The following is a 15,893-nucleotide window of genomic DNA, read 5'->3' as shown; positions in this document are numbered from 1 at the left end:
CACCACAACAAATTTGGGAGGAAAATAATGCTGTAGACATTATTATTGCACCCGAACCACCGAGCAGACAAACAAACCGTGTAGAAATGTCCCTCAGATTACAGCAAAAGGCGCAAAAAAAAAATGGATGAAGGGAGGGAGCACAGCAAGATGGAGGTACGCGAGGAGGGAGTCAAAATAGGGGGAGACGGCGAGAGGAAGGCAGACGCCGTCACCTACAGAGGGAGAGTCAGTATCAGAGAGGAAGATGTTTAGGACAGAAAGAGGCATCGGGAAAATGGAGGAGCTGGATTAAGGAGCATGGTTGTTTTTATTATTATTTTTTTTCAAAAAAGGGCGCAGAGAGGAGAGAAAAAGGCGTTCGGACAAGCGTAAAGCGTCAACAAAAGAGGCTAACAAAGAAAATCCCAATGGAGGCATCAATCACTGCCCCACTTATCCCTCCTCCCTCCGATTTTGAGCTTTTATTGAAAGGTTTGGGCCCATGTTTTCCCATTCTGTCACCTTCTCCCCCCTCTCCTCCCCCACCACGGTGCCACTCCCACCTCCTCCATCCATCCATCCATCCATCCATCCATCCTCCCATCCATACATCTGTCCATCCATCTGTTCTCTCAAAACAACACCGACCCTCTCCCGTCTGCCTCCCATCCTCCGTCCAAGCTGGTTTATTCATCCATTTGTCTGAGAGAGGACAAAAACCCAGCTGCGGATGTAGCGGCTGGGATTTTCATCAGGTCCGACTGAATCTTAAATATGGTTGGTTTCACAAAGGAGCAGCAAAAGAAAGCAAAAGCAAATGATGGTTGATTATACATATATATTAAAAAAAAATATATATGAAGAGCACCGACACAAGTCTATGCCCCCCACCCAATTACCCCTCCACCCCCTGCAGGACATGTTGTGTTCTTCGCTCTTCACACAAAAGAATCCCATTATGACGAGCGAGATGGATGAAGGGAACAATGGCACGTCCGATGAAAGACAAAAAAGGGGAAACGGTTCGTGGTCCTACCTTTCTGGCTCTGGGATTCATCCATGTTCTCCTCCATTATTGCAGGATACAGTCCCTTTGTGTCTGTTTTGTATCAAGCAGTTTGAAGCCTCTTGCTAGCTCGCAACACGGTGTGTGTGTGTATGTGTGTGTGTGTGTGGGAGGCTCTCTCTCTCTCTCTCTCTCTCTGTTTTTTCCCTCCCTGCAGATGATGGAGGCTCAGGGAAGTCCCTGCTTTAACGTTGCTCTCTCTCCCTTTTCACCACTATTTCAGTGAATGAGATCATAAATAGAAGCCATTAATCGTTCACCGTGAAGAGATTTTAACACATTTAGGCATATAAAAGGGAAGAGTAAGACACAAGACCTATTGTGCTTAAAACAAGCCAACACCAGTGAGAATATAAGGGATGAATTCATGCTAAACTAACTATTAAATCAAACCAAAGGGATGGTGGCATATATTAAATGTAAGCCTCTATAGCCTCTAAAATGGAGGTTTATAGGCATGTCAGTTAATGTCTATCGGGCATCATCAAACTGAAGGAAATTGAAAATTAATATACAGTACTGTAACAATGTCCCCCAAAAAAGCTATAAATACCTGGCCAGTGAATAAGTGGCACCTTATCTTGCTCCAGATTACCAATTAATTTCATTGTTATTGTGTTTTGTGATGGATAATATTCCTGCTCCAACAACGTATTTATCATTGTTTATGGGACACGTTTACGACCGATGGTAAATCTGAACACTTGTTTTCCCCATAAAGAGTTAATGGGAGGAGGGGAGAGGAGAGGAGAGGAGAGGAGAGGAGAGGAGAGGAGAGGAGGGGAGGGGAGGGGAGGGGAGGGGAGGGGAGGGGAGGGGAGAGGAGGGGAGGGGAGGGGAGAGGAGAGGAGAGGAGAGGAGAGGAGAGGAGAGGAGAGGAGAGGAGAGGGGGGGAGGGGAGGGGAGGAGAGGGGAGAGGAGAGGAGAGGAGAGGAGAGGAGGGGAGGGGAGGGGAGGGGAGAGGAGAGGAGGGGAGGGGAGGGGAGGGGAGAGGAGAGGAGAGGAGAGGAGAGGAGAGGAGAGGAGGGGAGGGGAGGGGAGGGGAGAGGAGAGGAGAGGAGGGGAGGGGAGAGGAGAGGAGAGGAGAGGAGAGGAGAGGAGAGGAGAGGAGAGGAGAGGAGGGGAGGGGAGGGGAGGGGAGGGGAGAGGAGAGGAGAGGAGAGGAGAGGAGAGGAGAGGAGAGGAGAGATGAGGAGGAGGAGGGGAGGGGAGGGGAGGGGAGGGGAGGGGAGGGGAGGGGAGGGGAGAGGAGAGGACAGGACAGGACAGGACAGGACAGGACAGGAGAGGAGAGGAGAGGAGAGGAGAGGAGAGGAGAGGAGAGGAGGGGAGAGGGGAGAGGGGAGGAGAGGAGAGGAGAGATGAGGAGGAGGAGAGGAGGGGACGGGAGGGGGAGAGGAGGGGAGGGGAGGGGGAGGGAAGAAGGAGAGGAGAGGAGAGGAGAGGAGAGGAGAGGAGAGGAGAGGAGAGGAGAGGAGGGGAGAGGGGAGAGGAGAGAGGAGAGGAGAGGAGAGGAGAGGAGAGGAGAGGAGAGGAGAGGAGAGGAGAGGAGAGGAGAGGAGAGGAGGAGGGGAGCATTAACCTATTCATGAGCATTAGCTTAGCCAGGGGTCAGACCCACCAATAGCTCCACTGCACAGTTTTTCTGTCCTTCTTCAATCAACTGAATTTGGGAATTGATATTTATGATGACGGTAGCAACAAAACTCAACCTTTGCTTTTTACATCACCCTTTTATATAACATTGTAAACACCTTCTTATCTCTTATCTTAGAACAATTATCCAAAGTACAACTCTATTTTACTTCTAAAAGTGCTTTATTTTGTTTACTTTTATGCACCAATAACACCAGATCAAAGTCCTTGTTTGTGCAGTTCTGCTTAATAAATTTTATTCTCATACCGACACTTTGGTTGCATTTTGTTGCAGCTTTCAAAGTTGCCAATTCACTGAATTTCAGCTCTAGTGGTCAAATGTCGCCATCTGGTGGTCTTGTTAGGGTTTTTTAATGACACGCCAAATCCAGCCATTCTTTGTTTTTTAAAAGTTCATTTTAACTGCAAATGAGTTTAAATGAATAATGCCCAACTGTGTGCATTACATAAATGCTCTGTTTACTCCAGCAGTGAAAATATGGTGTACAGATGCAGCTTCAGCTGTTTGTGATCGAGCCGACAGCCTTGCCTGTGTTTCGGTTTATTTTTAATCACATATTTATCTGGTTTTCTGCTCTTTCAGCCAAAATGTTTAGTTTTAACTTGCTTCTTCTCTGGACATTTTACAAAGTTGTGAATGGACAATAGCAAAAGGGGCCAAAAGGCCTATTGGATGTATTAAAATGGATTTTTATTGTTGTTGACATTTTCATTGACAAAAAAAGGCAATCTGCAAGAAATGTTGTTTGTGTCCGGCTACTGCTGGCACCCAAAGAGCTGATACTGCTGCTGCAGCTCCTCCATGCCCAGGCAGGTGGGTCGGTGCTGCTCGGACTGACACTCTGGATCTGTGGGCCAGTACTCAACCCAGGTCCTCTCACCGAGAACATACTGAAACCTGCGGATGCAGGGGACAAATCTGTGGCCAAGCTTGAACCAATATGGATATAATTCCGGAATGTGGCTGCCAGGAAACTGTGGATTCGCAGATTCGCATTCCCAAATGAAACAAACTTACGTTTGCCCCCGGTCGTCCCTGTGAATGTCTTTGGATGACCCCATGAGGAGGTAGGTTTTTCCTTTGGTCAGGCCTAAAGATTCCCTGCAGTGTTGATAACTGAGGAATGGACGCATTTTTCCCTGAGGAGCCACATCGGAAGTTCCTGAAATAAAAGCAGAATCCATTCATTCATTCATTGACTCATTCATTCAAACCTTCATCTCGGTCGGCAAACGTCACTGCGAGAAAAGCAGCAACATCAGCTGCTTCCTGCACCCTTTACCGGGTCTGCAGGGTGGCAGAGTGTCACCTAAGGGACTCCGGATACGCACCTGACTTGATGACTTCCAATATCCTCATTGTGTATACGTCAGTGGACAGGTCAGCTTTAAATTGTTCCACTCTTACTTTATACACTGAGGACAGACAACGCATATGGTGAGCTCATCTGTTCTTCGCTGAATTAGCCCCGTCTACTTTTAACAAGAGTCACTAACCATAATCGATCTTGCTGGTGGCCGTGGTCTCACAAGACTTCTCTGTTCGCACGTGGTTGCTGATTTTACCTTTCTGCTGCAGACTGCAATTTTCTGTGGACACGAAACATAAAGAAACATATACAGTATGTCGGGCAAGAGTATCTAAGGATCCCTCAGGGGAAGCATATATATTTACCTTCAGCACATGTGCATTGTTCACCCCGACAGAGTCGCAACAACTTTCCGGCTTCCCTCTCTGGATGGTAGAATTTCACACAATGTGTTTCTGGGATGGGAGAGAAAGGTTCAAAAGCTCACACGTTGCACACGGCAATTAAAGACATCCAAGATCAATTAGGAATGTTGAAACTCTTAAAGGTTTCTCAGTGGCTCCGTGGCTGGCAGTCAAAGAAGAGATCTCCAAGGTAACATCTCTGAAACTCACGGTCATAGTATTCGTAGACGGACACAGCAGCTGGTTGTAAGACGCCAACTTTGCTCTTCTGGTGGATCCTGAAGGTGATTTCTTCTGGCTTTCGGTGAGAAACCTGCGGTGGGATGGAAATTGAGACTAAGAAAAAGCACGGCGGAAAGAAAACCTGCGCCAGAGAGAAACGGGGGGCGGGGTCACCTTTTCCAGGTAGAGGACGAGTGAGCCTCTCTCCGACAGGACCTTGTTCATCTCGTACTTTGAAATGACGCGAGCGCGGCCTTTGGACAACTGCACACAAACACACGGGTCAGACGTGGACGTGTGTGCGCTCGTGCACCTGCGGGCGTGTGAACCATCTTACCAAGTCCAGGTCGTTGTTGTTAACAGTGAAGCCAGTTAGTAAACCAATATCCAAGATCGACATGGTTGCGTCCCGCTCCTTGTTCTTGTAGCTGATTCAGAAAATGAAAGGATGTAAAAACTCAATTCCAGTTCAAAAATTCAAATAGAACCAGGCCGGTGGTACTTACAAAACATCTATTCTCAGCTTGTACACCTTTTCCTTTTCATCCTGTTTTTCTGTAGGCAGGAAAACACTTTTTTTTAAGCTGTCGGTCGATTTCTCCCCAGAAGTGTCCAAAAGAGAGCAATGGGGGATGGGGAAGAAAAGCACACAACTGACCTGGGATCAGCTGCACCGACAGGTTAAACTTCTGACAGTCGCTCTCTTTTTCTTTGGGCAAAGCGTAATACAGCGACACCATCTGTCACACAGAGAGGGGAGGTGGTCAACGCAGTGCGGAGGCCGTCCTGACTAATGTGGCCTTCAGCAAGTAAACGTGGATAAGCGTATCAGCCGATAAACGGTACCGTCACAGTTGCTTCGCCCGATCCTGTGGCCGTCACCGTCACGTCCTGGTTGATTTCATTGATCTGAGGGAATTGAAATCAGCGCACACGTTTCAGCAGGTGAGAAGAGGAGGATCACTTCCTGGCGAGGCCGTCTAATATTTTACCTTGGTCGTTCTCGTGGTGTAGTGTGTGTCCCTGGTCAGCTTGTACTTGTCAGGTCCGGATCGGCCGGGCAGCAGAACGTCCACATTAAGATCGTAGTCTGGTTCTTTAGCATTAGCCCAGTACTCAGCTACTGCCTGGTAAACAATTATAGTAGCCTGGGGAAAGAAACACGGGCGAAAACAGTCACGTGAAAGAGATCTTTGTAAATGGACTTTAAAGAGAATAATGGAAAGAATCTGGGAGTTACCTGGGTTGATCCGTAGCCTCCGCCCACCTTCCGCTGTTTGTTCAACCACCTGACGATCGGTCTGGCATCTTCAAACGCCTTCACCAACACAAATTCAAAGGCTGAAGCGTCTTACACAAGATAACACCTTAACTGAACAATTAAACAGCCTATTATACGTTTTCTTACCTTGGCTTTTACCAGAGCGAGCAGTCCGTAAGCTGTGGCCTCCAGTTGGTAAACACGGCCCTTAGGTACTGGCCAGTGGGACAGCTCTAAGCAGGACATGCACAAATACAGATTTGTTATTGGGTCAACCCACCAAAGTGAACGGAATCTGTCTAAAATGAGAGAAATACTGTTGCACGACCAAACCTGGGGAAATAAAATTTAAGAGGATGGCTCGGTTGAGCTTATTCTCATTTGCCAGTGCGTAGGATGTCATGGTGACCGCGTAAGGGTTAGTGAGGTTGGGCAGACGCGTCTGTAGATAAGTCACTGCCTTCTCTATACTGTTTGGCAAACTCTGGGTGGAACAAGAGGGCGGCATGTCAAATATAGCTTCACTGAAGCCGGAAATGTCAGGCTAGATGGGTAAAGTCTTTACGTTTACAGTGGCGGTGCACAGTTGGCGCGATTCCTGCATGGCGATGAGGCAGAAAGCTGTCATGGAGGCATCTGAGTCGCCGCCGCGCACATCACCCTACATGAGCAGAGACATGTTTTTATTTGTATAAAAGGCTCATCGGCCCCATGTGAACGTCCTCAACTCAATCCTTTTTCACTATAAAAATGAAGTGCGAAGGGAAACATACAATCATCTCGCCGTGGCTTATGGTTCCAACTTCTTTAAACATGCCGTCAGGTTGCTGAGTATTCAGAATCAGATACTTCACAGCCTCGCAGATCATGTTGTTGGGCACGGCCACCAGGTTGTTGGCCATGGCGAACACCTTGGCCACATAAGCAGTCAGCCTGAAGAAGTCACAGGGTAGTTTCTTAATTTCCTCACACATCTGGGTGCCTATGATATCCAAAGTATGGTCCCGTTCGGATGCCTCACCAGGTGCTGCTTTTGCGATTGGCCCACACACTAAAAGATCCATCTGCTTTGCGGAAAGCAAGCTGGTTCTTGTAGCCTAGACAACAAAAAACACATTTACCCTTCATTTATTTGATTCGATCTAACCTTTGTTTAACCAGTCTGGGCCCGTTGAAGGTGAGCTTACCGGTCTTTATGTGTTGGAGGGCTTCGTCACGTTTCTGAAACCCTACAGTCTCCCACTGGTTCGTTTTATCCAGGTATGTGGTTGCGATGACAGGCAAGGTCATGTGGATCATGTTCTGCTCGCCACAACCAGAAGGCTGGTAGATCAGACTGCCCATGGATGTCCCACTAATGGCATTCTCCACCAGTGAAGATATTTGTTCTACGCCTGCAGATACAAAGGAAATCTGACGCATTTCACCTGAATCTTGGAGACGATTACCTCTGAAAACAAGGAGAATGTTGGGACTACTGACAAAAGCACGAAGGATTCCAGCCCAGCACCGGTCCCATCTCCAATCACCGGAGGTGGAAATAAACGGTCTAATACCGTCGTATATGTAAGCACCATCGCATAAGACAACGTCTCACCTGTCACAGAGATTTGCGTCTTTGAAGGTGTGTTTGGAGCCATATCTTTCTTTGGAATGTTGCTGTTGAGGACTGCTTCTTGTTTACCACCTAAAGAGAAACGGCGGGTGGGTTCAGAGATCAGATAGAAGAGACAAAAGCTTTCGGTTGTAACAATGCAGCCACCACATTAATACACTCACCTGTCTTGCTTGGGTCTAGAACGACAGACTGAGGGGATTTGACCAGCACACCTGCAGGCTACAGACAACAATTTGTAACTGATTAAAACCCACATCCTTATCTAAAGTCTTGTCTCGTCTTCTTAACCACTTTATCCCTTCTGGGGTCACGGGGGGGGGGGGGGGGGGGGGGGGGGGTGGGGTACATGATGGCTGCAGGCAGGGTATACCCCTGGATGCCTTGCCAGTTCATCGCAGGGCCCTAAATGGGCATTTGTGGGCTCGGTGCCTTGCTCAAGGGTACCTCGGCAGAGCTCTGAAGATGTTTTGGCATCTTCCCCTACTAGCAGAACACCTTCCATGTTTTGTCTGCAGTGGGGCTGAAACTGTGAACCCTCCCCTTCTCGGGCCAGTTCCCAACAATCGGAGCTACCCCCGCCCACCCAACAGACAGAGCATCCACTGCCCACCGCCCAGTTGTGCAGCAGCAAGAAACCGTCTGAAAGTGAGTTCCACCAGCAATTAAAAGGTCTAAAAAGGTTGAGAGTTTCTCTTACCACCACCCTCAGCATCTTCACGATACCGTCGTTGAGTGACGAGTCTTTAACAGCTGCTTTCACCTCAATGGGAAATTCTCCTTCCTTCATGGGAATGACAATGAAGGGCACAGATCGTGTAGTTTTGGCCCCAACCTTGACCTCCTGCCTGAATGTGCCGCGCTTCGAGGCGGAGCTGCACACGTTTGGTTCCTCGATTAGACTCACGCGTACCTTGAAAATAGGTGTAAGTGTAGTTAATCCCCAACGCTGCAGTAAATCATCAACTATACAACTAAATAGCCCTCAGACTCATCATCTATCCGCACGTTGTTAAACTTCCCTGTGGTGAAGTGGCACAAACTTACAATGATGATGTCGGGGCTGTAGTTGTGAAGGATGGCTTTGATTTCAAGCTGCTCTCCACGGACCGCAGAGTAGGGAACCCGCAGGTCAATGAAGAATTCCTTCCGGACAATTATCTCCAATGGCTCGCCGACACAGATTCCTTCAATGAAAAGGAGCGTTAAAGGAGAGAATGATCAGAGGAGTGAAAAGAGACGCTAGCCGGGGACAATCCTCACCGTGTGTTTTCGACAGGCTGATTCCGGTAAACTGCCAGGTTGTGATTGAGTCTTGCAAGGGGACGTTTTTCACAAAAGAAGTGGTGTCACTGCAAAGCAATCGCGTCAGTCTTAAATCCCAGCAGCGTCCTTGTCGGGGTTTGTTTTCTTAGTGCGTTTGAAGCTCACCAGTTGGGCGATTTCAACGGGCACGCAGGCAGCGTGATGTCAGACCACAGCCAACTTTCTGGGAATTGGGTGCGAGAAGTAATTTCGTCGTTGTCCATATAACTGTTGTCTGCTTCGTCGCCTAAAATATCACCATAGAAGGGTATTATTAAAGACACCAAACATCCACTTCAATCCATCCCTTTCCTCATCCGGTCCCTTACTGCGGGCCAGTTGAAGGTTTTCCTCCTCAGACTCGGCTCGCTGGATCTCCATGAGCTTGCAGCAGTGCACGAAGGCTTGGGCACAGGCTTCACCATCCGTGATGTATTCTCCACGCCTCTCGCAGGTGTATGAGAGAGGGCTGAGCCTCATTCCCTCCAGACAACAGTCCCGAAGCAGATCATCCTTATATTGGCCCGCTGGAGGGACAGCAGGAGAAAATTTTAAAAGAAAGCGGTCAGAATTTTAAACCCGTAAGGTCCAAATAACTTCCTCCCGAGCCTGACTGATTATGGACTCTCATAAGTGTGGCTGCATTTTCTTACATAATGTGGTGATGACCTCTGTTATAGTGCTTGCTCGTCTCTTTCTTGAGGGGACTTGGCATTTTAGTTCTGGAAAGCCAGCACAGTTGGTCAGTTTTTATAAGGGGACAGTCTATCAGACCATAAGGCTAATGAGATGGGGGGGCAGGTGATTTACCTTGTCGGTAGGCAGTGCCAGAAGCAGTGTTGGACTCAAACAACAGACCAGCATCACTAAACACAGTCAAACCGTCCCTCCCTCCGCCTGGTGTGCAGCCTGTATCGTATTTCTCTACAATGTCCCAGATCTGGAAAGGTGGAGAATCATTTGTCAAGGATGGAAAATCTAATTAAAGCTGTTCTGTGAACTACAGCGTCGCAGGCTGTCACCTATTTTGAAATATGAAATTGAGAAATGACCTTTTTCTGTGTCAGACGGTGTTTGTTGTTCAGGACATAGACACCTTTGTCAACAGCCACCAGTCCCACGGTCGCTTTTGGGTCTCCAGTGACCTTTAGACCAAACATCCTGCGGGGTTCGTACGACGGATTAGGCCTTGTTGATTCCAGCTTCAGCTATAGGAAAAGAGGTGAATATTTTTACGACACTTTTGCAATATTGAAGAGACACATTGTTTGTCAAAATTTTGTTTTATCCCCCCTCCTCCAATTAAATGACCACTCTGTGTATGCAACCCACTTAAACAGACTCACCGAGCCCATGCAGGTGTCTTTGACGTCCACCCATACAGAGTCGGACACCACTTCATTGTCAGCTGTGTGGTAATAGGCCACGATGCGGAAGGATGGCACCATATCCTTGGTGATTGGAACGGTCAGGGAAATCAGTACTTGGCCTCTTGTACTGTATCTGCCATGGCTCACCAGCTGACCTCTGCTTGAGATCTGGAGAGAAATATTCACGTCATTGACATGGGCAGGTGATCTAATGGCTGCAGGATAGAACACAACTGGTTTTACAAGATACACAGACACAAAACGTTTCTCACCAGGTAAGTGATGTCTTGATTTAACTGCTTGTTGAGATTCAGGTTGATTTTGAAGTTGTCTCCTAATTTCACTTCAGCTGTATCCACACCTGCAGAAACAACGCTCATTGTGAATTACAGTCGATGGAACTGTGAATTCGGCAACAACTCAACAACTTCGTGTGGTGTTTCTGAGGATGCTGCCCACCTATGTGGATGTAGTTTTTGCCTTTGGTGTTATAAGGGTCAGCTGACATCCTGGCTGTTGCTTGCCTTGCCGGCGTGAGGCGAGGATCTTTGGTCTTTGCCTGAAATTATGGGCACACAACAAAAAAAGGACTAAAATCTTTTCAAGTACATTCATACATATGTCAACCAACCAATATAAAATTACTCCTAATATTAATTTATTTACAGCATACATACAGTGAGTAACAGCTTGTTAACATTGGCTACAGTATTGACTGTGAGCCTGGCCAAGCCGTTTTTCGCAGTGAGGCCCCCCACAGGACCTGGCTCAACCACAACACTGACATCTCCTGCAGGGCTGCTGTCAGGATTCAAAACCTCAACCTGCAAGCAGACGCATGCACGTACACCAAATGACTTGCATTAGTCAAAGCCCCTTTCGTGTAAGGGAAAATGGGTTGTAAAGTGCACCAGTGTGGGTGACGCCTTACCGCGACATCAAAAGACATTCCAGGTTTAAAGTATTTTGGTGTTTTCCTGAAGTGAATGGTGTACGGCGATGTGACGACCTGGATATTTCTCAGCTCGGTCTCGACCATTTCACCACCTGTGGACACAGACGCAAACATTCCAACCTGTAGACCAGGTGCCTCCAAAGACTGGTGATGGATAATTACTCACACAGAGAGTGCAAATACTGTAAAATATTACTTCAGTTTTTTTGTACACAACAGGGATGAATTTGGCTTTTTTTCCATTGTGCCTTCTTACCATCTCCCGTCAGCACAGTAGCAGCCACGAATATGTACCCCCCCACCAGTTCCTGGATGTTTGGGAATGAGTTTGTGATGTGCGCTCTCTTCAGCGTCACCGTTGCCCTGCCTTCCACAACCTGACATGACGTGACGGAAAGTTACGGTGAGCACAGCATCGTAGTACAGCAACACAAGCCAGTGTTCTCTTATACATCAATGTAAAACTGGATTAGTTACGGATGTCAGATCACTGGGACGCTCACCGGCACTCTCTGAAGAGAACTGGGAAAGCTGCTTTTAGTTTTTTTCGGACCGTCCTTCATAAAACCAAAAACCACGTGAGCATTTCCATCAACCTCTTCTCCAAACAGGTACCTGTAAGACAAGTAAAAGCAAGAATAAGAACAAGAATAAGAATAATTTACTGTTGTTATTATCACTTACGTAGCTTTGATGTTGACAACTAAGTCTTGATCGTCGACATAAAAGAAGGGACTGTCGGGTTTCAGTTTCACTTCAAAACTGGGCAGAACTGCAAAATGAAAAGCACACATCCTCGTCAGGCCCCTGGCGGTGTGGATTTTAGTTTCCTCACCATTTCCTGGCAGAGAATAAAGGCTATACCATATTCTTTGACCTCAAACTCGGCAGCAAAGCTCTGCTGTGGGTTGCTTTGGAACTTGGCCACCACTTTCCAGACTCCGGGACTGCACGTGAACACATGTGTTGTCAAGTTTACAACATTCAAAACATTCTAGATATTGTAGTGACGTGATAGAGGATCTACTGGTTGTAACTGGAAAAAGAGGGTACATTTGGCTTTAATTTATATTCTGATTATATGTGGAAGAATCAAATCCTAATGGATATCAAAATGTATCACTCTTGATTTGATTTAAACAATGGAAAATACACACCTGACAATTTCACCAAGTTTGTAATCTCCAGAGTGCATCCCTTGTGACAGAGAAACTGGATCCACTGGAAAAATAATCCCATCAGGAGTCTACAAATGAGCAACCGCTTTTTTTCAATATCCTCAATGGGCTTTATGATTTTGATCTGCTCAAGGGAAATAAAATACAATACCACAATCTCAATAGAGATAGACGCATCATTTTTGACTGCGTCATCTCTTTCCACAGGCTCCATGCGAGGTGTAACTCCAAATATCCTGTAGTGAACTGACAGAGAGGGAGGGAAAATTCCCAACTGAGTCTCATTAAGAGGACGGCACCCATCTTTGTGTCGCCTGTATCCACATTTCTCTTCGTAACTTTGACTCTCTCTCCCATTTAACTTCCTTTGACCTCACCTTTGCTGTTGGGCGTGTAGAGGGTTTTGTCGGTCTGGATAAAAATGTAGCCAGACTGGAAGGACACCAAGACAACCTTCTCCAAGAGTCGATCAGGGAACTGGGCTTGGAGGTATACATACTGCTTCATATTAGGATCTTTACTGAAGTCACCTGGAGGAATCTGAAAGCAGTACGTTGAGCAGTTTAGGACCTCTTGGATGCATTATGCAAGCAGACAGTGACAGAAGCACCTCATGTACTGTATCATGAAGGTATTTAATTCACCCTAAGGCTTCCAAGCGCCTGGAATTTATTTGTGCTGTTGAGGGTCACGGACGTGAACGCCAGCCTCGAGGACTTGGTGGGATGGTTCATCACATTGATGTCCACCTTGATGTTTCCTCCTGCCCAGTCTTGACACTCCACAAAGATGTTCTCTGTTGTCCCAACCCGGAGCAAGTTGGGAGCAGACAGCACCTGACTGCCAAACAAAGAGAGGAACATAATCATGAAGTTGCTAACTTTTCTAACTAATCATTCCCATGTACACTACACACTCTATGGGCACTATGCGTTAAGGGCAAGAAAAGCTGGGGGAAAAGATTAAGATGTACTTTATTCATCCCCGTAGGGAAATTGAATTGTAGGAGCAACCTATACAAAGTATAGAAACAGAATAAATAAATACAAATAAGATTAGAATGTTATAAGCATAAATACAGCATATATTATAAGTATATATATATAATATACACAATATATACATATTATAATATATACATATTATAAGTATATATACATAAATATAGAATAAAATAGAAATAAAATTACAACATAAACATTACACAATTATTGTTGAGTTGGTTTGGGTGAATTATAGAGTTTAATGGCGGAAAGGATCCATCAGGTTGGTTGAATTAGTGATTAGTGACTAATCAGTGATCTAATGATGATTTTGATTAAGTCCAGCTCTTGGTCAATGCAACGTTTCATCAGTGGTCCCAATTCTGTTTGCAGACTCCAACCTTTGGACCAGATTTGGGCCAAATGAAAGAAAAAACAAAACAAACAAACACAAACTGCACTTCAGTTCATCATTATGTAAAGTCAGCACAGAGTTCTGAACTGAGGTGTATTATGTGGTGTTTCTATGCACATTTTATACTGATTAAAGTCATAACAGTAATATTGTTTGCAAAACAGGTTAAATCCAAGAAAATGCACATTAGAAAACCACAAGTCTTGATATTTCTACATTGTGTTGTTACAGTTTGATTTAGTTATATGAGAGAAAATGTACAAAGATTATAAATAATAATGAAAGAAGGTTCTTACAGTGGAGCTCCATCTGTAACCGAGGTGAGAGTGGCAATGGCCGCAGAGACCAGGAGACACAGCAGAGTCCGGCCCATGGCGATCCTGACCCGCTGTTGATGTGAAGCTTCGATCGACCGCACGTCCCTTTTATCCCCCCTCACCTCGCTGCACCTCCCACAGTGTTTATTTGGGATGCGCATTTCAACACAGACAAACAGTAATTTCCCAGCAGCGGTTGGGAAACTGTTTGCTATCTCTGATCCGGGAGACAAACAACTGAAAATCAATGAAACTGACCACATCATGACGAAGTGATGAAAGAAGCACATTTCCACTGGTTTCAGGGTCTCAAATATGGTTATTTGCTTCTGTTGTCAGGAAATGTTAAAATACAGTTCTTCTTAATAGGTTTAATGGTGTGTAATGGTGGTGGGTAATTTTGTACAGTGCTGTACGTTTTTTTGGAGATGCTAATTTCCCTGATGGACACCCCCTAAAGGGATCAATAAAGTACTCTGATTCTGATTCTGATTCTGATTCTTGCACCCAGAAAAGCACGACTTGAGTTCCCGTCAGTCTCCTGTGATCACACAGGTCTAATAATAATAATATTAATAATAATGAAGAGATGGTTGGAAAAGAGTAGTGCTTCAGATGTCTCAGGACTGCCTTTCATGGTGGAAGTGGGACTTTCTGAAATTTAGGACCCCCACTTAGTGAGATAATGAAGAGTGTGTATATACACACATCCTGGGCATTGAAGCAGAAAATAGTCAATGGATATTTAGATTTACCAAATGTTGGCAGTGTTTGAAAAGTTAGATGAGGATTTATGGAAGAGGTGACTCAAACATGCAGCAAACACAATTGTCAGGTCATAAAGTGTCATGTGGTGTACAATAGCAAAGATCAAACAATTGCTTTATTAATAGAACTACATGTGACACATGCACCAACGCTTGACTATGAAACAGAGGGTTTAGGTCCTCAACCCTCTGTTTCTGCTCCTAAACTTTAGGAGCAGAAAAGCGGCTAAATGTGACACATGTCAGCAGGTGGCAGAGGCTGATGGCTACGCAGCATCGTGACCCCTAGCCCGCCTCAACAGTGTTGCTGAGTGCTGTCTTAATACTTTTGCACTTCTGATTAGAAGTATTAAACTCACTGAATAATGATAACATGCAGTTGCAAGCAGGGTAAAACATGAAAACATATTTTTTTGTGTGGTGTTAGTTTAAGTGGACCATGGTTGTCTATTGTGACTTATAATATAATCAGAACAAATTTGGACCATTTTATGAAGAAATCTACGTAATGCAAAGAGCTTTACCTCCTTTTTCTTATACACCAGTGCAAGGTATTGAGTGACATATTAATACAAGTCAATATTTAACTGTCCATGGAATACAAACAGTGTAGAATTTAAAAATAAAATGTGGATAAAGGAGCTTTCTTTTGCACTGGGGAGATTAACCTATATCATTGGATGAAATATAGCAGTTTTACTTGTTTGTGGAACTTTTAATTTTGAATTACTTTTTATTGAGACGTATGTTTTATCCATCTATATAAAAACCTTTGCAGCCTTTGGGTGATGGAAAATAAAAACGGTTCAACTCAAGTCACATTGCTGTTCGCATTGTTTTTTCGTTGCAGATTGCAACATTTTATGTATAAATTGTGACTATCAATCTATCAACTATCTGCAGATGTGAAATCTAGACGTGACCTTTGGCCTTTAAGGCTCTTCTTCTGCGGGTCCGTGCTTCAGGCACGAGCGCTCTACTTCCTGTAACTGGACTCTTAAAGGGGAGGAGTACACCGCGGCCAAATCGTTAGACACAACAAAACAATTCCTCGGGGTCATGTCAATTAAAAGTTCTTATGAGCATA

The 15,893-nt window shown here is 45.5% G+C and overlaps 2 protein-coding genes across 2 annotated transcripts in view; both read right to left on the bottom strand.

The window, feature by feature from the left end:
• LOC101066371 (neuronal membrane glycoprotein M6-a-like) overlaps window positions 1-1,177 on the bottom strand; it is a 9,626-nt gene extending 8,449 nt beyond the window's left edge. Inside the window, exon 1 of the mRNA XM_003972085.3 lies at window positions 1,019-1,177. Coding sequence (XP_003972134.1) covers window positions 1,019-1,055 — 37 coding nt within the window. The 5' untranslated portion in view covers window positions 1,056-1,177. The remainder of the gene's footprint in view (window positions 1-1,018) is intronic.
• Window positions 1,178-3,373: 2,196 nt separating this feature from the next.
• LOC101066599 (complement C3) lies at window positions 3,374-14,176 on the bottom strand. Its single transcript, XM_003972086.3, has 43 exons — window positions 14,019-14,176; window positions 12,969-13,164; window positions 12,702-12,864; window positions 12,476-12,570; window positions 12,304-12,392; window positions 12,011-12,093; window positions 11,831-11,918; window positions 11,650-11,761; window positions 11,403-11,523; window positions 11,123-11,238; window positions 10,869-11,015; window positions 10,651-10,750; window positions 10,464-10,552; window positions 10,168-10,359; window positions 9,874-10,029; window positions 9,632-9,761; window positions 9,475-9,543; window positions 9,151-9,348; window positions 8,948-9,068; window positions 8,780-8,868; window positions 8,564-8,703; window positions 8,217-8,429; window positions 7,681-7,738; window positions 7,499-7,588; window positions 7,089-7,295; window positions 6,923-6,998; window positions 6,675-6,834; window positions 6,467-6,562; window positions 6,235-6,385; window positions 6,049-6,134; window positions 5,881-5,958; window positions 5,633-5,788; window positions 5,487-5,549; window positions 5,299-5,380; window positions 5,147-5,195; window positions 4,978-5,068; window positions 4,815-4,904; window positions 4,629-4,731; window positions 4,380-4,469; window positions 4,202-4,294; window positions 4,037-4,120; window positions 3,723-3,867; window positions 3,374-3,602 (listed from the first exon to the last, which is right to left on the bottom strand). The coding sequence occupies exons 1-43, from the start codon at window positions 14,093-14,095 to the stop codon at window positions 3,461-3,463; spliced, it is 4,974 nt and encodes a 1,657-aa protein (XP_003972135.2). The 5' UTR covers window positions 14,096-14,176; the 3' UTR covers window positions 3,374-3,460.
• Between the last annotated feature and the right edge of the window lie 1,717 nt (window positions 14,177-15,893).

This window comes from Takifugu rubripes, chromosome 17 (genome assembly GCF_901000725.2).
Source record: "Takifugu rubripes chromosome 17, fTakRub1.2, whole genome shotgun sequence".
Taxonomy (NCBI): domain Eukaryota; kingdom Metazoa; phylum Chordata; class Actinopteri; order Tetraodontiformes; family Tetraodontidae; genus Takifugu; species Takifugu rubripes.
Note: the sequence above shows the minus strand (reverse complement) of the source record. Positions and strands in the feature narration are given on the sequence as shown.